Genomic DNA, 26,565 nt, shown 5'->3' on the forward strand with positions numbered 1-26,565 from the left:
TTCGCTTCACACTACCTGAGGGAGGTGAAAGCAACATACGAAAATTGCTACTTGCTCGGACCATACGTCGCTGCAGACACTGTTTTGGGGGTAGAGGTAGCACTCATCCTATCCTTTAATGGTTAGGTGAGTTTTTAACTTGTGTTTATGGTTGTGGGGTTGACCGCCTTGGACGGATCTCCCTTCCATTAGCTTAGTCTTAGTGGGATACCTTTGGTAGGCTATGCCAGGTGGTTTTGTTTTACTTCGTTGCCCTCATTGTATGGTCAATGGTCTAGTCACGTCGTGGTCTCGCCCCTGTTGAACAGATCATCTGGAGTGCACCAAGCTATATAAGGTCTTCACCTCGCTGGTAACTCTAGTAGCAAAAGCAGACTTACGTGGCAGTAACCACGAAGCCAACTATGCTAACAGGTAAGGAACCAAGATATCAATTATCTGCATATATATGTTTCCTAAAATCTTCTATTCTGTCTACTCCCACCACCAAAGGTGGGATTCAGCTATATATATATCTGACAGGTAAGTTTCATGAACAAAATGATATTGTAATGATACAATTAAGTTTGTTCATACTTACCTGGCAGATATATATAATCAAGTACCCACCCACCTCCCCTCAGGAGACAGTGGAAATAAAATTATGAATAGAAAATGGGAATGGTTCCTGATACCCGCCTCCCAGCGGTGGGAATGGGTACTAACCACCTGACTCCCACTGCGTGTGTCGTAAGTGTTTAAAATTCTGTCGGACTCGGAAAAATACAGCTATATATATATCTGCCAGGTAAGTATGAACAAACTTAATTGTATCATTACAATATCATTTTTCTTGTTATCGTGATTCAAATTATACATAATAAAGGTTTGATTAATAAGTTTGCTTGCTTAGTGTAATATTGAAACAGTGAGTATATTAATTATTTTAATTATGCAATATAGAATGCAACACAACTGGTTAGCTTAACAAGCCATTCTTAAAAGAACTTATGTCGTTTACCAAAGGAAGAGTCCCATGCTAAGAAAGCCCTACATACTCACCTCACATGTAACTCATGTTTTTCACAATGAGAGTTAGTACTTACTTGTTCTTTCCTTTTGAATATAAGCTTATGCTTTTACAGTATTAAATTGTTTCACCAGAAGTCATTATTCTTTTATTTAGGCAAATTAGTCACTGAAGTTTTATTTCAAATATCAAAAGGCAAGTTGATGGTAAGTGTCCATACAGGTTTGATTTTTGTCAGTGTATTAGAAACAAGATGGGTGTTCTATTTTTTTTTAAAGGCTTGTTAGGACTGAAAAAATTTGCATAACAAGATCACAGTTTCCTTTGAAGTGTGTCTGTCTCTTTAACCAGCTCTCACCTTGTATGTGCAGGAATTGCCAGATCTCACAGATTCCTTGCTATACAATCTTTGATTATTTTAACCAGTTACCAGCTGGCACTTGGAGATTATCTTATTGTTAAGACCTCAGGTTTGTTAGCTATGAAAAATACAAATTTATTCATATTTTTTGTTTTTTGAAAGGGGAAGGTTTTCTTGTAAATTAGGAAATTATTTCAAGTATATTTTTTATACTGGAAATTTCTGTGCCCATAAAGTGCTTTAAGAATATTAATGCTTTTTGAAAATATGAATGGTGACTTGTTTTGACTTTTATGAACTAATTAGTTTTTTCTTTCCTAAATGTAGCTGCCGAGAGTACAAAGATAATGAGGGCCATGTACTGGTGTTTGCAGTTAAAAAAGGAACTGATTCTACTATATTTTGGAAAGCCACAGTCCGAATTGCTTGTGTAAAGCTCAGCACTGCCACTAATAAAGTGTTGTCTTACCGACTCCTTAACATTCGCCAGTTTCTTCAGGTGTGTTGATGTAAACTTAAAAGTAATTGAATGTTAGACAGATGCTAGCTAGTAGGACTCACATGAACTTAAAATGTACTTTGTTCCTACCAGAATACAAACTATTGTGTTTAATATGGATATACCTTAGGCAACAGCTGGTCTGGTTGTTGAGGCTAGATAACAAGGTAGCTAACTAGCAGCAAGTGAGCAAAAGATATTGGAAGCCCCCCTCTCACTCGATTAGTAGTCACTTTTTCTTCAGTACTTCACTTTTCATCATGACTGTTGTTAAAGCTTATTCTTTGCTAATTATTTCTTGGTCGAATGGTTGCTGATTTTATCCTTTTCTATCTGTGGTATAAAGACAATACCTGATGATTCTCCTGCAAGGAAGAATGATCAGTAGGTTTGTAGGGAATGAAATGGTGTGTTAGATTCATGTCTTCCTTTGTAGGCCCTCAAATTTTGTGTATTTATAAAGGCCAGGAGTATATGGCTTATTTGCAGTGTGTTGAGAGCTAAGTTGGTTGCCTGCCCAATGGAAGAAGTACTACAAGGGTGAAGTGGAAGAAATTAATGTGTCCTTAATGTCTTTGAGGGTAACACCATCCAGTTCCCTCGCTCTTCTCCAATTTTCAATAGCTCTGACACCCTGCTCTTTCTGTTGGGATGTTGTTTTGCCTTTTTTTCCTTTATTCGCTCCAAAGAGGATAAAAGTTGACTAAATGGTGATCAACTCGGACCATCTCTCGCTTGAACTTCAGTTGGTATGATGTCAGTCCTCATAGCGTACATTGCTGCTCCTTCAGTTCCTGCCTCCAGCAACAATGACTCTGAGGCCTCCCCATAGATGGAGTTATCAAGAAGAAAATTCTTCTATAATCCTCAAGTTTCGTCTTAAGGTAAGCCATGGTTTAATGCCGAATGTAAGCTTACTTAACATGAACAACAAAAAGTGTATCATTTATTGGGGAAAAATCAGTCATAGGTTTTGTGTTACAATTACAATTTCAGTGAGCTCAGCAATCCAGCATTCTTGGTCTCTAAGAGCGTTATAGAGGGTGTGAAGGAGATTTTGCTCTTAAGTGGTGATGACCATAAATGGTGGTTTACCCTCCTGTCACTAGTCTTTAGAGTTGAATGCATGCCTCCTCTAGTAGGAGCTGTTGGTAGCATTTTCATACATGTACAATGTCCCTCTCTCTCTCTATGACAGTTGTGACTTTGATAATTAGTCAAAATGTGCATCATTAAAATAGGAAAGCCTAGATTAAGGAATTTCAAGGGTTTGAAAATCATTCATCAGATGAGACACATTGGATGTTAGTGTCATCAGGAGTTGGCCTTTGCCTAAGTGGCCGAGCACAGAATAATAGTCCTTCGGTCCAGTATTCAGAAAGCTTGTTCACATCATAATATATAGCAATTAGTATAAGTTATCTGTAACTGATTACTATAACTGGTTCACTTAAGGTAGATTCTTGGATGAGCCCTATTCTCACGAGACGTTTGTTTGGCGGCCGCTGATTGGCTGGTACCGGGAGGTAGGCAGCTCCCAGCCAATCAGCGGTCGCCAAACTAACGTCTCGTGAGAATAGGGCTCATCCAAGAATCTACCTTAAGTGAACCAGCTATAGTATGATTAAAGGATATTTTATGAAAACTCCCTAGAGGTAATTCAAGAAAACCCAAACATTATTTAATAATAGTGCTGTATTAGGAAACTTAGATGCAGTAAAGCTGCCCAAAACATAAATATATTTTGCCCAACAATAATCCTAATTGATAGAGGCATACCACAAAAACTTTCAAGTCTTGTTTAGTAAACTTATATCACCAAACATTATAAATCTTATTCTTACATAGTATTTACACTAAAACAAATTGTTTTTTAGTTGTAAGTATAATAGTAAAAATATAAAGTTTGCTTGGTACTGGTATACTGTACCACCAAAACTCATAAATCTTGTATGATACAGATATATCACCAAAACTTATGAATTTTATATGATTTACCACTAAACGTGTGAATGCTTTTCAGTACAGTATACCACCAAAACTCATAGATATCATTTGATGCAGATATGCCACTGGAACTCATAAATTTTGTTTGGTGTACTGCTAAACCATTTAAATCCTTTTTCAGTACAGGTATAGTACTACTAAAACTCGTAAATCGTGTTTGGTACCAGTGCTACACCAAATCTCATAAATATTATTTGATATATAGGTGCTCCACAAAAACTTGTAATTTTGTTAGGCATACCATAAAATCTTATAACTCATAAATAATGTATGATATACCCCAAAATCTTTAAGTCATTTTTGGCACATGTATTCCACCAAAATCTTTCAAACCTTGTTTCGTGCAAAACTCCTAAATCCTTTTTGGTACAGGAAAAATAAAATTGTTCATATGCAGAATAAACCTTCTGTCTTAGCATTAGAATAAATCTTCTGGTGCCAGATGGAAACTGGTTAAAAACAATAAAAAATTGTACATGCAAGGAATCTGTGGCATCTGGCATGTAAGGCGTAGAAGAGGTGGAGTATGGTTATCGATCACGCATGAACCCTGTGACGCATTAAGTCTTTCTTCAACCACCTTGGAGAGCAGAAGTTCGCTTATTCTCTTCTTCCCAGGCAGGTTTTTTAAATAATCTGTGATTCCTTCCTGATTTTTGGTGTTTTTGGGTGTCTGTATGTCCCGGCCTTCCAGAATTCCCATGCTCACGATTCTTAGCTTCCTGCTTGACTGACCTCTGTAGTCATCTTAAGAATCTTGTTTGGTGCAGGTATGCCACCAAAACTTATAAATTTTGTATCTATATGTACTGCTAAATTAAGTAAAATCTTTTCAATACGTCTACCAACAAAACTCGGAAAGTTCATTTGATATCCGATACCACTAGAACTTATAAATATTATTTGGTATACCACCAGACCTTATGATTCTTTTTCAGTACAGGTATACCACCAAAACCCAGAAATCTTATCTTGTACCGTAACAGTATTCTGTAGCACTTAAAATTTTGTTTGTCATATTACTGAAAATTATTCATCCTTTTTAGCACACTAAAACTCACATCATGTGTGGTTCAGAGTCTACCATCATAACTCATATCATGTTTGGTACCAGTATGGCTACCAAATTGATAAAACTTGTGTAGATGTGCTACATAAACAGTAAAAGTTATGGCTAAATTATAAGAAAATGCATATTGTCTTGATGTGAACAAGAGAACAATTGTCCTCATGGAATTTAGTAAAGTACTACAAGAAGAAAATAAAATCATAGTTTGGAATTACAAGTTTGTGCTTATTCAAAAGATAGAATTATCAAAGTTATGGCCTTTGTGGATTATGTAAGCATAGCAAGACAGTCTAAGGAGACTTGCTATTTGTTATAAAAGATACTTTAACTAGGTGACTGAGTTAAATATCTCATATGCTATAGGGAGGTAAATTCTATAGCTGGAATGGTGGTTAAAAGAAAAATATGGTGAAGATGTTAACAAAAGAGAAAATGCATAGAAATTGCTGCAGTTACAAAACTTAAAAGCTGTAGCTGCACTATAATTGTATGAATAGTGCGCTCTACATATGAGATTTTGACTCTTTATAAGCTTTTAATATACAACCTGGCAAATTTTGAACAGTATCTAAGGAGAATAGCAAGACTACCGTTCAAAATAAAAGATTACCCCTTGAGATGGAGCCATCTTTAGCTATACTTTGGTTAATGGACACCTTGCTTAATAGACAAGTTGGTTAAAGGATGTTTTGTCTGATGAAAATTCAGTTCTGTCAATGGATATGAGTTTGGTTTAAGGGCGGACAAAGACAACCAGCTAGAATATGTATGGGATTAAGTGGGTCACATGTGTGTCTGTATGTGGTTCCCATGTAAAACCAAGAAAATGGTTCAGTCTATGCATGGGTCTCAATTAGCGCACATCTCTGCTAAACTTTGTGTGTGTTTTTTTTCTTAAGTACTAAGTAATTGTACTAGTATATTTAAGCTATCATGGTCCTAAGAAGGCTAGAGATGCCAGCAAGGCAAAGAGAAAGAAAAACTCACAGATATACAAAAGAAAAATAAAAAACACAAAAATGCAAAGTTTACACGAAGAAATATCACCCTGATATAGTTGTAGCAAAAGGTTTTATCAACCAGCTGGATAACAGTGACATTTTAAAATGCAAGAAATAAACAATCATCAATGGACAAGATTTTAGTAAGAATGGAACACAGTTGTTCTTAAGAAGAAAGCAATAGAAAGGGACAGTAGAGAAACAGTTGCCTGCTGGTTCATATGGAAGGGGGACTCTTTTCAAGCAATAACATCTCCTAATCTTCACCTTCCTCACTGCCTGTCATATACCCTTAAAAAAAGAAATAAATGGTTTTAAAAATAAGAGTAAGCATCGTAGAGAGATTTGTCTCTCTCCCCTTCTGGCCGATCTATTTTTAGAAGTCTTGTCAACTTCGCTTCTAAGAACTCCTTTATTGCTACGTATCTTTGTCTAAATACGACAAAATTGTGCTCTCAGAGCATTTCAATTTCATTTAAAAGTTAGTTTAATGCCATACTGTAATTCATATTTCATTCCACACACACACACATTGTGTGTGTGTAGGGTTGTCCATACATTAAGAGTGAAATTATTTATGAATTATTACGGAGACAGAGAGTGAGAGAGAGAGAGAGATTGTCCATACATTAAGAGAGTGAAATTATTTATGAATTATTATGCAGACAGAGAGCATATGTTATACATTCGATATGGAATGATGGAAATTCTTGATTTATGAAAGAGAGAGAAAATTAAACTGACACGCTGTTAGCAACACTCCCCTTCCCTCATACGTCAAGTGAACTGACAGTTCCCTCCCAACCAGTCCCCATCAAAGTTCTAACTAGAGTAACATGGAAAATATGAAAATACAATAACAAAGTACAGTTGTACCTCGAGATACGAAATTAATCCGTTCCGAGGCGCCCTTCGTATCATGAGGTTTTCGTATCTTGGACCACATTTTACATGTAAAATGGCTAATCCGTTCCAAGTCCTCCAAAAACACCCCAGTAAATTTCATAATAAAGCTAAATTGACCTATAAACAGTGAAATACTACAACAATTTGGACCATTCAATACCTAAATTAATAACAAAATGCAAAATAACCTGTAAATAAAGTGTATTAGTGTACATGGTATACAAGAAATACTGTACATAAAATGTGGAAGCTTACCTTTCGAGTGAGGCTATCTCCGAAAGTGGCGGCAGAGGAGGAGGAGAACAAACAGCAGATACGTATGTACATACCGTATATTTCGGCGTATAAGTCGACCCTTTAGCCCCAAAAAATCATTCCAAAATTAGGGGGTCGACTTATCTAACGGTAACAAAAAGTGAATCTTTATTATTTTGGCTTATCGGTACAGGAATCTAGGCTTTACAATTGGCTAATAACAATGACAGCCTTGTTGAGGTAACTATGTATGTAAATACCAGTATTAAAAACATTTCACACTGTAATACGACAATAATAATACATTTGAACATCCGTTACCTTAAATAAAATGAAACAAATCAAAGTAACTTGAAGAAACCCCAATCGCACATCAAGTGTAAACATTGCGTAGCTATTTGTAGTATAGTAATTGAGAAGGATGCGTTCACTCTGACAGTTTTGTATTTACCGGGGTATTGTTCAAAAACATTTATGGTATGAAATCTTTATCACTTTAAATAAAATTTAAAAAAAATTGTATCTAATAGTAAATATGCATTTAAAATCCTTCAAAATTACTTGAGTCATTGTCACTTGAATTAAACAATTCATCAGACAAATTATCATTCACGGTTTCATCATAAGGATCCCAGTTTGAATCTGGTGAATCAACTGCAGGTCCGTTTTCCCTCAAATGAGCCTCTTTATTCCATAGAAGAACCAATGGTCAAGGAATATTCCAACATAATAAAATACCGGCACGTCGTTTTAACAACCCAATCAAAACATTAACTTGAGTGGCAGTTTGTACATACATATATACGTAGGCTGTTATGCAGCGTTAATTAGCGCTTTGTTTGTTTACATTACACTCGAGTAACGTATCTTTCGTTTCGTCATTTCTAATCATATTTGACGGTATTCATCTTTTATATATTACACAGATTTGTTAATATACCGAGTATATTACCTGTATTTCTTATGGTAAGTAGAGCAACATATGTACCGTAATAACATTCAGGTTATTTTATATGATATGTTTTACACTGCTGCTTATTTTGAGTGTACGGTTGGCCTCACATTTTATAGGTCGACTAATATACCCGATATTAGTTAAAATCATAAAAATTTACTCAGAATGGGGGGGTCGACTTATCTTCCGGTCGACTTATACGCCGAAATATACGGTACATACACTTAACTTTACAAAAAACTAAAAAAAAAAATTTTTTTTTACTTCTTTTTATTTTACGTAGGTTTTTTTTTTTTTTTTTTTTTTTTTTTTTTTTACAGAATTTCAACTTCATCACCACTTTCAAGTTAATGTTTTTTATCACTTGGTTCTTCCTTTTTGCTTACAACTTTCTGTTTTTTATCACTTGGTTCTTCCTTTTTGCTTACTCCTGCTAATGCTAAAGGCTTCTTTAAAAAATAATGATCCAAGGTAGATTGCTTCTGCCTACTTTTCACAATGTTCCTGAAACGACTCAGGCAAATATCATCGAACTGTGCAAGCATACGACCTGTGTGAGCCTTTTCGGGGTGTCTTTTTTTCTATAAACGCGTAGTGTTCATTAACGGCTCCCCGTCTTGATAATTATCTACTAATTGTTGCACCTCATGACTGTTGGCCCTGGTGTCCATCAAAACCCTGTTCAACCAAATGCTCTCTCTGCAACTGATTTGGGTACTGAATGTTTGGCTGCTGACCTTCAACATAAACTGAAGTGCCTTGATTATACTGGTATGCATGTTGTAAATGATTGGTCAACACCCTCTGTTCAGCAGGGAGTGGAGATTCTACCAACCTTGCAAAGTTTCCAGTTATCCCATGAGAGAGACCTTGATCACTTATCCCATGTGAGAGATCTTGGTCACTTATCCCACGAGAGAGTTCTTGGTCAATCATATCATATATGTCGTCACTCAAGAGTTGCTCTTCTTTTTCCATTTTCTGTGAAAAGAAATGAGAAATTTTTTTAAAAATACAAATGACACTAACACCATCACAATGTCAACTCTGACTAGTAGATTCAGAAACAGTTGACGATCCCGAAACGAATACCGCGTGCGTACGATAACGATGCTGGTACCGAGTGGCCGAGTCACGCCACCATGTACATAGATGCATGATGGGAGGGATGCTGGCCAATAGGAGAGAAGGATCTCATGGTTGCGACTAGCATCAGGAACCAATGGGAGAGCAGGAGGATGGTGGCGAGTCTACTAGTACTAAGATGGCGGCGCACGGCGCGAGTTTCAAAATTGTTATCGGTGGTTCGGGCGAATCTCGGACTTTCAGAAACCTTTCGTATCTTGAAAACTTTTCATATGGCAGTTTACTCCATGTATCACATATCTTGTATGTAAAGAAGTTCCCACAATGGGATGTGTTGTATCTCTTCAGTTCTAGTTTCCTTTCATTATTTCTTGTGTGATTTTTGTTTAACTTAAATAGGTTACTGTCTACTTTTGTTATGCCTTTCAGTATTTTGAATATTTCTATTAAGTAAGGACAACTCTCAGCCTAAGTGGTTCAACAGAGAAAAAAGAAATAAAATAAGAGAAACAAACAGATTGCACAAATTAATGAATACACAACCAGCACCAGAAGAAACAAGCAGGCATAAAGAACTTGTAGAATGGCGGATAAATTATGTAGTAAGAAATGCGAAGATAAATGAGGATAAGAGATTTGCATTAGTATGTAAAGGAAACCCAAAAGAATTCTTTGCTCATGTTTATAGTAGGAAGACAATAAAAAATAGCATAGGTCCCTTAAGAGACAATGGAGGAAACCTAGTAAACTCAGACTTGGAAAAAGCAAAATTATTGAATAAGTTTTTTACTAGTATTTTTATAATTGAAGACACTTCCTCCATCCCTGAACCAGCTATTGAATATGAAGGGGCAGAACCACTTGACAAAATAATATTTACAGAAGAAGACATTAAAAACAAAATAGAAAACTAAATAAGTTCAAATTTCCTGGCCCGGATGGGATTCATCCAAGAGAAATTAAAGTTAAAAGAAGAGATAGTTCATCACCTATATAAACTCTACAGAAAAACAGCAGAACAACGAAGGGCACCTAAAGGATGGAAACTAGGTAATGTGCCCCTAGTAGTAGGGCAATAGATATACCCTACTTAGGTTTCCAAAAGGCCTTTGACAAAGTTCCACACAAGAAACTAATGTCAAAAGTTAGAGCTTTATGAATTGTAGGAGAAACAGCAGACTGGATCGAAGACTGGCTAACTAATAGAAACAGCGAGTTGTAATAAATGTTGAAGAATCAGAATGGGCAGATGTGACAAGCAGAGTTCCTCAAGGTTCTGTCCTTGGCTTCCTCTTGTTTTTTATTTATATTACTGACACTGATGTGGGATTACCTAGCAGGATAGCCAAATTTGCAGATAACACCCAACTACAGTGGTACCTCGAGATACGAAATTAATCCGTTCCGAGGCGGCCTTCGTATTATGAGTTTTTCGTATCTTGGAACACATTTTACATGTAAAATGGCTAATCCGTTCCAAGCCCTCCAAAAACACCCCAGTAAATTATATTTCCAGGCCTAAAACACGACGGAAGAAATAGGACTCCAAAAAGGCAAAATTCTGTACATACTTGAGTAATATTCAACTGCATGTAATGTTCAACCCCATTTTTACTGCATATATTAGGACTTTAGCATATGTCCCTTAGCAATAAGCCTAGCCTATGTTAGCGGTTGCTACTGTAGCCTAGTTTGTGATTCTGACATCTAAACCTAAGAGCTAAAAGCTTAGAATATGCCAATAAAATGTATAAATAATCAGTATGTACTCATTTCAAATAATTATTAATTAATCATTAACTATAATACACAAATAAACAAAAAACAAACCTTCCAATCGATTGTTTACATTCAGCTCTTACCCGTCTTACGAGTATCGAACGAGCGCCAAGCAATCATTTTTCCTAGCACACAGTAAGCCATAAATTGTCATTAGTATCTCTCTTCAACTAATGAAACTACCAAACAGTATAATAACCATTCATTTCTATTCTTTATTCTATCTTTACCTAATGGAGATACCGAGTTACTGACAGCTATAATGAAACGTGTATACGTAACGTAATAATAAAACACAAGAAGAATTCTAAAAAATACGTATTTGTTGGCAGTCTGATTTATTTTATACTATTTTATGATATCTAATTCACAATTTTTTTTATTAAATGTATTGCATGTACTCATTTCAAATAATTATTAAGTAACCATTAACTATTATAAACAAACAAAAAAAAAGCTTCCAAACGTCTGTTTACATCCAGCACTTATGAGTATCGAACGATCGACAAGCAATCACTTCACACAGTAAGCCATAAATTTTCATTATCTCTCTTCAACTACTGAAACTACCAAACAGTATAATAACCATTCATTTCTATTCTTTATTCTATCTTTACCTAGTGTTTTTTTTTATTAAATGTATTGCATGAATAAGTTTTTCAATTTACAGCATCCTTTTACCAATAGAATACTTAAAGCACAAGGGGTAGATGCTGACCAATAGGAGAGCAGGACCTTATGGGGTGACTAGCATCAGGAACCAATGGGAGAGCGGGAGGATGGTGGCGAGTTTACTCAGTTGGCGGCGCGGGAGTTTTAAAATTGTTCTCGGTGGTCCGGGCGAATCTCGGGACTTTACAGCAACAACCTTTCGTATCTTGAAAACTTTTTGTATGTAGAGCAGTAAAATTTTTCGCATTGGCTTTCGTATCTCAAGTTTTTCGTATCTCAAGGTACTACTGTACGTGTAAATGCAACAGATGAGACAATAGAAAGTTTAAGAAATTATCTAAAGAAAATAGGAGAGTGGTCAAAAAGATGGCAAATGCCTTTTAACTTGGATAAATGTATCTAAAGAAAATAGGAGACTGGTAAAAAAGATGGCAAATGTCTTTTCACTTGGATAAATGTAAAGTTTTACAATTAGGAACAAACAACCCTCATGCCAACTACATCCTGCTTGGGAATGAGATAAATAGCATAGAACAAGAAGAGGACCTTGGAGTAGTAATACCCAAGGACTTAATTAAAATCCACAAAACAGTGCATAAAAGCTGAAAAAAAGGCACATAAACTAGTGGGATACACAAAGATGCAGTTAAAATACAGAAACAAGGAGACAGTGCTGCAGCTCTACACATCAATAGCTAGACCTCACCTTGAGTATGCAGTACAGTTTTGGTCACCAACACTAAGAAAGGACATAAAAAGATTTAGAGGGGGATCAAACGAGCCACTAGTTAATTCCATCCATCAGGGAAATAGGTTACCAAAGAAGACTAGAAAGCCTGAACATGTATGGCTTAGAAACATGACAATTGTGAAGACAAATTACCCTTAAACGCTGAGCCGGTATTTCCGAAAGTGTCTCCCGTATGCCGGCGGCGTTGGCGAGTGAGCGCTGAAGCGGAAAAAACATATTTTTTTCAAAAAATCACAGCATGCTTAATTTTCAAGATTAAGAGTTCAGTTTTGGCTCCTTTTTTTGTCATTGCCTGAAGGTTAGTATGCAACCATCAGAAATGGAAAAAAATATAATTATCATATATAAATATTGGAATATATGACCGCAAAAAAAATTTAATATATGTATAATTGTATACAAATCGAGCTGTGAGCAAAACGGTTAAAGCTAATGAGTTAATTATTTTTTGTTGTATTGTGCACTAAATTGCAATGATTTTGGTATATAACAAATTGTAAAACGATTAAAGCAACACAGAGAAAATATTATCACAATATGATGCATGAATTCGTAACACGAAGACATAAAAAAAAGCTGTTTTCAAAAATTCACCATAAATCAAAATAATGTGCTAGAGACTTCCTGTTTGTTGCAAAATGAAGGTATTTGATTGAATACTATTACTATACTGTAAGTGTTGTAGCTTACAATTGCAGTTTTCGACCATTTCGGTCGAGTTAAAGTTGACTGAAGGTCAAATTTTTTCTATTTATCGTTATTTATATGAAAATATTTCCAAACTGATAAAAGCTACAACCATGGGTTATTTTTGTTGTATTCTACATGAAATTGCACACATTTTCATATATAAAACTTTATGTAATGGCTAATTTAAAATGGTGAAACATTACGACAATCGGACGAAAAAATTTCTGATTTTTTTCGGAAGAGTTACCGCGAGGGCGTAAGGAAAAATGTTTTTTTTCATAAATTCACCATAAATCGAAATATTGTGCTAGAGACTTCTATTTTTTTTTGCAAAATAAAGGTAAATGATTGAATATTACTTGAATGTAAGAGTTTTAGCTTGCAATTGCGTTTTTTGACCATTTTGGTTGAGTCAAATTTGACCGAAGGTTGATATTTTGGCACTTATCGTTATTTATATGAAAGTAATTCAAAACTGATAAAAGCTACAACCATGGATTGTTTTATTGTTGTATTCTACATGAAATTGCTCATTTTTTCATATATAAAACATTATTTAACGGTTAATATAAAACTGTGCAAACATTACGACAATCGGACGAAAAAATTTATTATTTTTTTGGCAGTTACCGCGCGGACATAGGAAAAAGTTTTTTTTCTAAAATTCACCATAAATCAAAATATTGTGCTAGAGACTTCCAATTTATTGCAAATGAAGGTAAATGATTGAGTATTACTAGAAAGTAAGAGTTTTAGCTTACAATTGCGATTTTCGAACATTTCAGTCGAGTCAAAGTTGACCAAAGGTTGATATTTTGGCACTTATCATTATTTATAAGAAAATATTTCAAAATTGGTAAAAGCTACAACCATGGGTTGTTTATTGTTGTATTCTACATAAAATTGCGCACATTTCCATATATAAGACTTTATGTAATGGCTAATATAAAACTGCAAACATTACGACAATTGGACGAAAAAATTTCAGATTTTTTCGGGAGAGTTACCTCGCGGAAGTAAGGAAAAAGTGTTTTTCATAAATTCACCATAAATCAAAATATTGTGCTAGAGACTTCCAATTTGTTTTAAAATGAAGGTAAATGATTGAATATTACTAGAATAAAAGAGTTTTGGCTTACAATTGCATTTTTTTACCTTTTCTGTAGTCAAAGTTGACTGAAGGTTGAAATTTTGGTACTTATTGTTATTTATATAAAAATATTTCAAAACTGATAGAAGCTACAACCATGAGTCATTGTTTGTTGTATTGTGCATGAAATTGCACACATTTTCATATATAAAATTCTATGTAACTTCTAATATAGAATGGTGCAAAAATTATGTCAAATTGACGAAATCATTTCTGATATGTGTCGCTGATGCATTTTAGTGCGAGAAGAAAAAAATTCGCGCATGCGCACCTAGGTTACGATTGTAAACAAAACAACAGCTTGATCCGTGAACTCCCAGCATCCCCCAAGGCGCGTGATTCAAAAGTTTTTGCCTAGTAGGTTTATAACTATTTTTCCACGCATTTAAAAAAAAAAACTTTTTCGTCAACGTTTCGTACGTCGGTTCGGCACACGACAGACAATTTTTGTCGACGTTTAATACGTCCAATCGGCGTTAAATGGTTAATACGTCCAATCGGCGTTAAAGGGTTAAGAGAGTGAAAGTACAGTCACCTCTCAATTAACGTGAGGGTTACATTCCTGGAGAGCTTGCGTTAATTTAAAAACGTGTTATTGAAACATATTTTTCCCATGAGAAATAACAGTAATAAGGAGGGTTACGTTCCTAGACTTCGGGAGCTCCGTACTTTTTTTGCTAAGTACAACCAAATTGAATAACAGCAACTTCCATTTGATTGTATTTCAATCATTGTGCGATAGTAAACAATTACTGCAGTTCCGTTATAAACGACGCTGTGTAGAATAGGACTGATATATTTTTATGTAAGCTTGTATTACGAAGAAAGCAAGTAAAAATAGTAAACGGAATCATGTCTTCATTTTTTAATAATCATGCTCCCAGTCTGTTAATAAAAAAATTATTTAGTTCACAGCGAGACTTATTCAGGTCATATTTCGACTTAAAAATTTTTGTTTAACGAAAAATGACCTTGTCTCATATAAGTAAAGTATCTAGATATTCGTTTATGCTAACTAGAAGCAAGAATATTCGCACAGAATTGAGGTAAATACGCCGAATTAAACTTGTATTTGCCATCAGCTGATTTCCAAACCAAAACATTGACGGCTATGTTATTATTTTATAAATACAATAATATGAGAATACATACAATATTATTGGATGCAGTGAAGTAATGTATAACTTTAAAAGTTTGGTGGAAAAGATGCATTTTTGTTATGTTTGTAATTATACGTAGCCATCAACAGCCAGACATCACTCAATTATTCCGATGTCGGAACGAGCTGATTCGTGTTTTGTGTCCACTTGTTTATTTAATTTTTTTTTTTTTGTACTGAATTATCACAGTCAGAAGGTATTGAACCGTATACATGTACATATACTCCGTACATGTTGTTTAGAGTATATGTACTGTAGGCTAGGCTACTGTATTCATATGTATATATGATATACCATAGTATATGCTGGGCTAGGAAAATACCTGTACTATGTAGGACAGACAAAAAAGAAAAACAGCAAAATCTTTTGCACTATTAATAAATAGTGTTCTGCTTTATTAATAAATACAATACACAAAGTTTTTTACTTTATTGATAAATAAATAAATAAATACAGTGAACTGTGCTATGTCTTTGTTTATATCAATGGCCGTCGTCTGCAGAACTGATGTGCCGGTGATTTGAAAATGACGCTTCAGTGCCAATTTGCATTAATTCAAAATTTTCGCGGTTTTAAACATTTTTGAATATTTTCTAGCTTGTGTTAAATTGAAAACACATTAATTAAACACACGTTAATTGAGAGGTGACTGTAATAATAATTAGAGAGAGAGAGAGAGAGAGAGAGAGAGAGAGAGACCTATGACCTGCTGTTGACAACACTACCCCTTTGCTGTCACTAATGTGATTTATTTGACAGCTTTGGCTTACAGAAATTAACAAAAAGATGAAGGAATGGTTTTCTTTCTTTATTTTCCTTCCTTAGAATACGTATCACATTCGAATTTTATTATTACAGTTTATATTATTATTATTATTATTAGTACTAATATTATTATTTGAAAATTAGTACTTATTATTAGGTAAATCATTTATTCATCATACAGAAATAAACGTATACATGTAACATAAAATTTTATTGCAGTGTCTTACCGAACAATTATACAGCTGTAGGTTCCCTATGAATGGCAGACAGTAGATTCAAAACTTCCACGGTGGCGCCGCCATCGCTGATGTAGGTGATGTCATCTCCCTCCACTCGAGGGAGCTACAGGTACAACTGCCCAGGTAACATCAATTCGTTCTCTGCGGGCTTCTAGTGAACATCAGTGGTCAGTGCAGACGTTTTCTTCATTTGTTGGGAAGTATCTCTTACCAATAATGGTGAAGTATTCAAGTTCTTGCTTTGTGGGATTGAAGCTAGTTAGCAGAATTTCTTCTCTGCAATTTTGTGGCTTTACCATCATGTCAGACTAGTCCTTCAGTAGTTAGGATTTGCACCGGAGGGTGTAAAACTAGATTAGTTAAACCAATATATGAGTCGCACACTAAGTGCATTAAGTGTAGGGGTTGTGAATGCTCTTGAGAGTCTTACTTGTGATGAATGCAAGGATTGGAGTGAACAACAGTGAAAGTTTTTGTTTCTTGGGAAAGGTAATTAAGGATAGGAAGAGGAAAGCGGCTCTCAGAACTGAAAGTAAGACTAGTATAGCTTCTTCTGCTTCTTCTATCGAAGCACCTGCTCCTATCCCTTCTTCTTCTTCTCCTCTTATTATATCTCTGATCTCGAGTCCTCCTACTCCTGCACCTGTAACTCCCTTCCCAACCTCCCGTGGAGTTTCTCCTGACAGCATTGCCAGTCTCGAGTCAAAATTTGAAAAGAAATTTGATGTATTAGCTAATACTGTTATGCAGTTAGGTTTATCTGTAAAGTCTTTCTTGGAAAAGACTTCTAGTGAAGTGAAAAGTGTCAGTGCAGTGCAATCCTAGACGAAGGTCCCTGTCCCGCTCCCCCGCCTTGGGGAGAAGACATACCAAAGGTCCAAGGGAAACTGTTGGGGTTTGCCCACAGACAGTCGCTTCCACCGCCGATCCTGTGTTATGACAGCAGGATTCGACTAAACACCATTGGGAAGGTGTGTTGTTCAGTAATCAGTTATCGACAGAGTTAAGCGATTCGTCGCTGGTTAGACGTTGTAAGTGGCTTGATTCTTCAACCTCATGTCGGTTGAGGACACATTCGATTGAAGAGGTGTAATCTCCACCCCCTGTGAAGAGGAACAGAGAAGTAGAAAACCCTCGGCCGTCGTGTAGCATAGCTACATGGACTTCGCCTCGGATTCTCACGACAGCGACAGCCTCCTTCGACTCGATTGTGGAACGGCTGATTCTGTGTCCGTCGAGATCTTCGACTCATCAAGCTGTTGAAAGTTTACCTTCGACTTTGCATGCGACAGATACTTTGACTGGCGTGAGACCTCTGGTGTTGATCGTGTCAAAGTCTACAACCCCAGTTGCTACGACTTCAACTCAAGAAGACGAGGAACTAAACAACTCAAGAAGATGAGAATTTAGTTCCTCTCCGTCGACAATTGCAGGAGCTGATGAACTGGATGAAAAAAAGCAAACAATGTCCAAAGAACAATGAGTCAAATCCAGAACCCTCTCTGTCGTCTATCTCCTTGGATGACGAGGAGGACTTAGAAGTGGACTCTATTCCTCTTTCGTGCTATTCTAAGCTTTTACGCTATCTTCTGGACATGTACCCAGATTACTTTGTAGCAGTCGCTCCCAGGTCGCCTGCTTCCATCTTCCTCATGAGAAGGAAGAATTGCGATCCTCTTCTCCCGAAGCTCGTACTTTGTAAGGCGGCTAAGAAGAGGTATAGGATTAAGAAGAGGTATAGGTTCTACGTAACCAGAGAAGCTCCCTCCATGGGAGTATCTGCTTCCTCCCAGGGGGACTTCTCTGGCCTGGTAGATGCAAATAGAAAGTCCGCATTTGCAGCAGGAAAAATTCTCTTTACGTCACCCGACTTGGATCATTTGGTAAAGAATGTTTTCAAGATTTTAGAGATTTTGAGCTTCTTGGACTGGAGCCCTTGCTATGAAAGTAGAGGCCTGTCCTACTCTCCAGGAGGACCTGGCATCGGACTGGCTTGGGGTTTTGTCGTGTGTTGACAAATCAGTTCGGGGTGGTTGCAATGAGCTGGCCTTTCATTTTGCATTTGGAACTCTCAAGAAAAGGCAACTCTGGTGTTCTTTTGTTTCGAGAGGAGTTGCTTCACCTCAGAAGTTTGCCCTTTTGGTTTTGCCTCTCAACAAGAATCATCTGTTTCCCCAAGAAACATTAGCCAAGACTCTTTCCGCATTGGAAATTAGGTCAACTAATGACTTGCTCGCTCAGTGTTCTAAGCGAGTTAAACCTTCGACTGTGACTTTTACCACCTAGGAATCGCCCTTGCAGAAGAAACCCCTTCAAGGGGCAGGTCTAGACCATTCGTCAGGCCTCGATCGAATTTACGACACCAGACCAAGTCCTCGACCAAACCTGACACCAAATCATCCAAGTGATCCTTCAAGCCTTCATGCTCTGGTAGGGGGCAGAGTGAGCCTCTTCTGGGAGGAATGGAGTCGCAGAGGGGCAGAGCCCTGGGTGATCCAAGTTCTCCGGTTCGGTTACTCCATTCCTCTCAAAGACACTCCGCCTCTATTCAATGTTCCCATCGCATTACCCACCTACTCTCCAGGCTCGGAGAAATTTGTAGCCTTAACACGAGAGATAGAGGCTCTTGTGCAGAAGGTGGTCATAGAGGAGATAAGCTACAGACCATCCCTGGGGTTTTACAACCGTCTGTTTGTAGTCCCCAAGTCGTCAGGGGGCTGGAGGCCCGTACTGGATCTAAGCGCACTTGACTTGTTCGTTCAGAAGACCAAATTCAATATGGAAACGACTCGTTCGGTGTTGGAATCCCTTTGGTAAGGGGATTGGATGGTATCCCTGGTTATGCAGGATGCATACTTCCACGTCTTAATTCACCAGGACTCCAGAGAATACCTTTGGTTTGTGTTCATGGGCAAGATCTACCAGTTTCAAGCTCTTTACTTCAGCCTCTCGACAGCACTGCAATTATTTACACACGAGTGCTGACTCCCCTGGGGAAGGGGTACACCTCCTGAAGATCAGTGTCACTCTACCTAGACGACTGGCTTCTCCACCTCTCTTCGGAATCAGTGTATGAAGGATCTCAAGAGGATTCTTTCATTAACTCACTCATTAGGTCTTCTTATAAGCGAGGAGAAATCTCAGCTAATTCCAACTCAGAGCATTCTCTATTTGAGGATGACTCTGAACTCTCGAGTTTTTCGGGCTTTTCTATCACCAAAGAGGGTCCAGTCGTGTATGGGAGTAGTCCAGGACTTCCTGAACCACAAGTCCTGTTCTGCCAACTGTTGGACCAGTCTGTTAGGAACACTAGCTTCAGTTTGTCAAACTCGGAAGGCTGCACATGAGGCCCTTACAATTCTTCCTGAAGGTATCATGGTGCAGGAAGACTCAGCCGGACTCAGCAGTATTCTTGATTACAGATGAAATCAAGGACTTAGCGTGGTGGCTTTCAAAACCAAGACTGGTAGAGGGTCTTTCGCTTCGTCCGCTCCACCCAACCCTTCAGTTCTTGTTAGACGCATCCGACGCAAGTTGGGGAGCCCTGTTGGGGAAGAATGAAGCGTCAGGGAAATGGTCGGAAATTCAGTGCTCTCTTCATATCAATGTGAAAGAGCTATTAGCAGTGTACCTGGGACTTCAGGCATTCTCTCATCTCGTGACGGGACAGGTGGTAGCAGTTCACGGAGACAACTCCACTGCACTTTCCCACCTCAGGAAACAAGGGGGAACATGTTCCTTCACCCTCTACAACCTTGCAAAAGATCTGCTTCTGTGGGCAGAAAAATTTCAAGTTTTGTTGATCCCTCTATTTGTTCAAGGGAAAATGAATGTGTTGTCGAACGAACTAAGTCGATGTCACCAAGTACTGCTGTTGGAATGGACTCTCAATGCCAAGGTCTGCCTAGACCTATGGAAACTTTGGGGAAAGCCGATGATAGACCTATTTGCAACTTCGAGGAATCCTCTTGCATGGTCGGTTGACGCAATGTTACTAGACTGGTCAGGCCTGGAAGCATACTCCTTTCCCCCGTTTGGCCTGATAAGACAGGTGCTAAAGAAAGTGTCATTTCACCGAAAAGTTTCACTGACACTAGTCACTCCGTTCTGGCTAAAGAGGGAATGGTTCCCAGATCTCCTCAACTTGCTCGTAGATTTCTCCAGGCTTCTTTTGTTAAAGAGATGTCTACTCAAATAACCGCACTTCGCAAGATTCCACCGAGGATTATCCGCTCTGGCACTGACAGGATTCAGACTGTCAGGAGTCTCGTCAGAGCGAAATGTTTTTTGAAACGAGGTGCAGAAGCTATCGCGAACTGGAGCAGAAATTCTTCTAACCAACTATACCAGTCTAAATGGGGAGTGTTTCAAAAATGGTGTAAACAAACTAAAGTCTCTTCTGAGACATTTGTGAATGAAATAGCAGATTTCCTTCTCTTTTTAAGGGATGTTAAGCACTTAGCGCCTTCGACAATTAGGGGATACAGAGTGATGCTGGCTTTAGTTTTTAAACACTGAGGATTAGACCTATCCACGAATAGTGATATTTCCGATTTAATTTAATCGTTCAAGACTTCCAAATTGTCAAAGGACTCGATAGCATGGAATCTTGATATAGTACTTAAAAGGCTTTTGGGCCTTCCCTTTGAGCCGGTACTTTCTTCGTCTATGAGGAATTTCACCAAGAAGACAACTATTTTTAGTTGCATTATCATCAGCTAGACAAGTTAACGAGCTACACGCGATGGACAAAAAGGTGGGATTTTCTCAAGGCGACGCAGTTTGCTCCATAGAGCTCAATTTTCTCATGAAAAACAAGAACCTCTAATCCTTGGCCACGTAACTTCGTCCTCAAGAACCTGACAGAATTGATAGGCCAGGAAGAAGAAGAAAGGCTCTTATGTCCCGTGCGGGCATTAAGACATTACCTCTGCAGAACGGAGAAATTAGAGGTCAGTCGAATCTTTTGTGGTGCTCTGTTAAAAATACCTCTCACCCTCTCAAAAAACGCTATGTCCTTTTTTTCTGAGAGAAATGATTGTTGAAGCACACTCTCAAACTAATGATGCAGTGTTTCCTTGACTGAGAGTGAAAGCACACGAAGTTCGAGCGGTAGCAACTTCCCTCGTTTTTCTACACAACTTGTCGCTATCCGCTATCCTCCAAAGTACCTTTTGGAGGTCTGAATCTGTGTTCGCTATGCATTACTTAAAAGAAATTGAGACAGTGTTCAGAGATTGTAACATAAAAACCTGAGGTCTTTACATAAAAGGCCCATCTCTTACAACCCCTCATTCTCTTACCTGGGCCAAAAAGTAAACTGCGCACGCCCCATGCTAACAAAAAGCCTACGACAGCCTGGCCTAAGGTGCTGTGTCCTTTTAAGGTAGCAATGCAGAACCCTGACTGGACATAACAAAAGCTCTTGAGAATCACTGCCCACAAAGTCAGTCAGTGATGAAATGGAAAAGGAAGCGAACCTATCATCATGCACCGAGGGATTCTGGGTCTTGGCCACGAATTCTGGGACAAATTCGAAGGACACTAACCCCCAACCCCTGGTGTGCTTCAAATTATAGCTCAGGCCATGCAGTTCCCCGACTCTTCGAAGACGCCAAGGCCAGGAGGAAAGCCGTTTTGGGTATCAAGTCCCTGTCTGACGAACGACGCAAAGGCTCATATGGAGCTTTAGTGAAACTTTTCAAGACCAAGGAAACATCCTACGTCGGGGGCTTGAGCTCTCTCGAATTTCGATTGCTCAAACCCTTTAACTAGCAAGGAAAGTTCCCAGGATGAGATGTCGATACCTCTAAGATGTAACACTAAACTCAGGGCCGCCCTGTAGCCTCTAATGGCAGAAACAGAAACCTTCCTCATCTCTGAGGAAGGTCAAAAAGTCTGCTGTGTGCTGAATAGAGGTTCCTAATGGAGAAAAACCTCGTTTACGACACCAATCACAGTAAATCGCCCATTTGCCTTGGTAAACTGCGGAGGTTAACCTTCTGAGACTGCTGGACATATGCCCTGCTGTTCTCTGAGAAAAGCTTCTTCCTTGGAGGAGATACTTGATAGCCTCCAACTGTGAAGAGATGGATTCTACTGAGTGGTGGAACCTTGCTATGTGTGGCTGACACAGGAGATGCCGCCAGGGGGGGGAATTTCTCTTGGTTTCTTCAACAACAACGACAGCAGATCCAGAAACCATTCCGCCTGAGGCGACAGAGGGGCTACCAAAGTCATCCTGAGACTCTGTGAACTCTTCAACCTGTTTAGGACTTGACGGATCAAACAAAACAGAGGGAAGACATGCACCGCCAGGTTGTCCCAGGGATGTTGGAACGCATCCTCCGCTAACGCCAGAGGATCCGGAGCCACCAAACAGAATATCTTCTGTTTCCTGTTGAACCGGGTCGCAAAATAGTCCAGCATGGGTCTCCCCCAAACCTGAAAGGGCTTGTTTGCTACTAACTGATGAAGGGACCATTCTGAGCCTGGGATCTGATCCCGATGACTGAGCTTGTCTGTGACTACATTCCGTTTGTGTGGGATATACCTAACTGAGAGCTCTAACAAATTGCTGACTGCCCACTGGTGAACCTCGACAGTCAAGGTGTGAAGTTGACGTGAAACCAGGCCCCCCTGTTTGTTCACATAAGCTACCGCCGTGGTGTTGTCCCACATGAGAACAACAGAATGACCCTCTACTTACTCCTGAAATTCCTTCAGACCCAGAAAGCCTGCTGCTGTTTGTCATCCAAACTCCAAATGCCCGAGGTAATGAGGCCACCTAAATTAGTACCCCAACCTGCAAGAGAGGCGTCTGAAAACAGAAGGAAGTCCGAGGGAAGAGAACGCAGAGGAACACCCTTAAAGAGATTCTGGTCGTCCAACCACCAATGGTCTTCTCTCACTTCTAGAGACAAAGGAACCCTTGTTAGGGTGAGTCCCCTGCCGGAGACCAGAATTCCCTGTCTCCATTGCAGAGACCAAAGATGAAGTTGCCCATGTGGGACCAGCTTCTCCAGAGAAGACAAAAATCCCAGAAGAACCTGCCACTGATGAGCTGACTGATGTGGTTGCAACAGGAAGTAGCGCGCCACCACTTGCAACTTCTCCAACTTCTGATCTGATGGGAAAACCCTTGATACTCCCGTATCGATGACCATGCCCAGATAGAGGATCCTTTGACTGGGTACGAGGTTTGACTTCTCTCGGTTGACCACGATGCCCAGTTCCAGACAAAACCGAAGCAGACGATCTCTGTCCTGCAGCAGCTTCTCCCTGGAACCTGCTAAGACCAACCAATCATCGAGGTACCTAAGCAAACGGATCCCCTGAGCATGGGTCGAACTTGAGATGAGAGAGAAGACCCTTGTGAACACCTGAGGGGCTGTGGTCAGCCCAAAGCACAGGACTTTGAACTTGAAGACCTTGTCTCCAAGAGAGAAGCGAAGGAACTTTCTGGACGACGGATGAATAGGGATCTGGAAATATGTCCTTCAAATCTATTGACAGCATGAAGTTGCTTTCCCTCACAGCTGCCAACACTGATCGTGGGGTCTCCATCTTGAACCTCATTTTCCTGATGAAATGATTCAAGGTGGATGAGTCAATCACAGGTCTCCAACCTCCTGACATCTACTTCCCACTTCTCTGCCCCATAACTCTGCCACTTGGCCCACTGGCCTGCCAGGCAATCCCCCCCCACCCACACCCATGGCACAGGAGAGGGAGAGGCGTCTAACCTACCGATGATCCCCTTTACCTCTGCCCCTGGGGCCCCTTCTTGACTTTAAAGAGCAGGAGTGAAAGGGACATTGGTCATCTGACCTAGACTGGGACGAACAAGAAGGCCTGCTGAAACCAGACTCCTTGACGGCCTACCAGGCGACGATCTTCGTGACTGCTGCTGGGCAGGGGGAGGATGAGGAACCGGACATTTCTAAGGACGAGAGACTGACTTTGACACAGCTTAGTGCACTCACCTGTCCTTCGTGTCAGCCCGGCATCACTATTGTGTCCTCCAGGTCAATCCAAAGGATCAGAAACAGATTCCAAAAGGTCCCCATTCCTCAATGCCAAAAAGGACTCGGGGTCAACCAATCTTTCTATCGTGGACAAAGCCACGTCTCTTCTTATCGGAAGATTGGCCCATAAATTGATGCTGAGGTGTGCGAGATATGACAATGCCTTGCCCCTAGACTGCAACAAACTGGCAAAAGAAGAAGCGCTCACCAACCCCTCTGGGGACCTGTCAGATGCTATCTTGGCAATGACCGCCGACCGGAAGTCCAACCAAGAAACCATCTGCAACATGGAGGCTGCTGTAAACTCCAAAGCTGAGGCATCCTGTGGAGACAAGGACAGAGCTACTGACCTCATCTGCTCCAAAGTCAACCCCGGCTTCAGACAAATGACGTCCGGGTTAAGATGACGCGACATCAAGTAGGCAGAGTTTGTAGCATAGTACTTCTCATGCCTTGTGAGTGGCGGGGTAAGCAACTTGGAAGAACCCCTTGAGCGAAGAGACCCGTCCCAATCTGAAATAGAGGCGTTTACCTTATGTAAGACTGACTGGAAATGCCCTGACAAGGGAAGTTGAAACGATGACTTGGGATACTGCGTAGCTCCCAGCAAGGCTTTCAAGTAGGAAGGAGCAAAAGACGACCGAGCCTGAGTCCTATTCACCAAATAGTTGAACCCATGAATGAGATCAACAGCTTCAGTAAAGGAAGACTAAAACTCTTGCGTGTCTCCCTCCTCCTGCTCCAGCAACGGAGACCGATGACGAGAAGAATGTGCAGGCTTATCCATGCGCTTTCTTCGTGTACACCAACAGAAGAGCCAGCAGCCAAACAGCCTGAAACACCAACCAACCTGTCTGGGCTGGATCCAAGCACCAACTCCTGCGACAAACCAACCACAACACTACACACACTCCCAATAGATGACTCGCGTATGTGACCATGTAGGTGCACATGCGGTCCTGACGCACGTACGTGCGAAGGAGAAGCTTCTCGAACACTTGAAATAGAATGAGAATCCCTCAGAATCGAACCTCGGGAAGCACCAAGAAGAGGAGCAGACAAACACTCCTGCTGCACTATTTCCACGCTCATAACTTTTGATCTCTTGACAGGTGCCTTGAGACCCTTACAGCAACAAATAGGCCCTGGTGTCGGAGAAGCGGAAGAATTTGCAACATGGATGAACATGGGAGGTTCCAACACACTCGTGACTCAATGCAGAGGACAAAGCAGCCATTGCAGATAGCACGGGGATGAAGTATTAACACTCGCAGGAACATGGGTGTGCCACTCCTCATTCGCAGACGAAGAAAAATCAAAGTCCTTAATCTTCTAGCGCGGCAGAGATGGGGGAGATGGAGAGGAAGAGCACTAACTCCCAACACAATCTCTTTGCAGGAGGCAAGAGCGATGCAACGCGCTTGCTTACAGTCCTCCCAGCCGACAAGGCAGCAAACCTAGCTTCCAAAACAAGAGTCCAATCTCGTAAGAACCGCCTGACATAAAGCCTCAGACGGATCAGCAAGAGAAACGATGATGACGCAGATGAGTGAGGCAGTGCAGTGGAGGAAACTGGGAGTGACATCACTATCAGCGCTGACATCACGGCTTCCCCTTGACCCGAGGAGGAAGCAGACGCCACTGGCGGAGGGATACAAAATGGCTGACCCTGTGACATCACCAGTGGTGTCGATGCCACGGCTTCCCTTTTACTCGAAGAAGCGGCAATTGTCACTGGCGGAGCAATACAATATGGCTGACCTTGGCTACCAACGAAGACGAGGCCAGGAGGAGGGGGGAGGCGAGCATCCAAGAAGTGTGTCGGCAAACCCTCCAAGTAGGGTGGACCCTGTAGCCCAAACGACCCCCAGAGCGCTGCCATTTTGGACACCTCCGACTCTGAAACAAAAGAAACTGATGAAAATGCCTCCTCCCTCTTGGGAAGTAAATTAACTCCCTAGGAAGAGGGGGGGGACATTACATAATAAATCAGCCTGAAGGCCTCCCAATACTAACAATGACGAATCAATGGAAGAAAAGGAAGGAGACAAAGGCACTACACTAGCATGGGATGTGACTACGGCAGGAGACGAAGCATTGGGAAGAGATGAAAATCCCTCCCACAAAGGAAAGGTAGAAACTCTACGTTGCTCCCTCTTACTATAAAATAACTTCCACTGCTCT

General features: G+C 39.8%; 1 protein-coding gene across 2 annotated transcripts in view; it reads left to right on the forward strand.

Annotated features, from left to right (window-relative positions):
* The window catches only part of LOC135219524 (RING finger protein 141-like), a 185,348-nt gene that overhangs the window by 52,479 nt on the left and 106,304 nt on the right, over positions 1-26,565 (forward strand). For both annotated transcript variants that reach the window (XM_064256356.1, XM_064256357.1), the window contains exon 3: positions 1,698-1,869. In XM_064256356.1, the coding sequence (XP_064112426.1) occupies positions 1,698-1,869 (172 nt within the window). The remainder of the gene's footprint in view (positions 1-1,697; positions 1,870-26,565) is intronic.

The sequence above is a fragment of the Macrobrachium nipponense genome, chromosome 1 (genome assembly GCF_015104395.2).
Source record: "Macrobrachium nipponense isolate FS-2020 chromosome 1, ASM1510439v2, whole genome shotgun sequence".
Lineage (NCBI taxonomy): Eukaryota > Metazoa > Arthropoda > Malacostraca > Decapoda > Palaemonidae > Macrobrachium > Macrobrachium nipponense.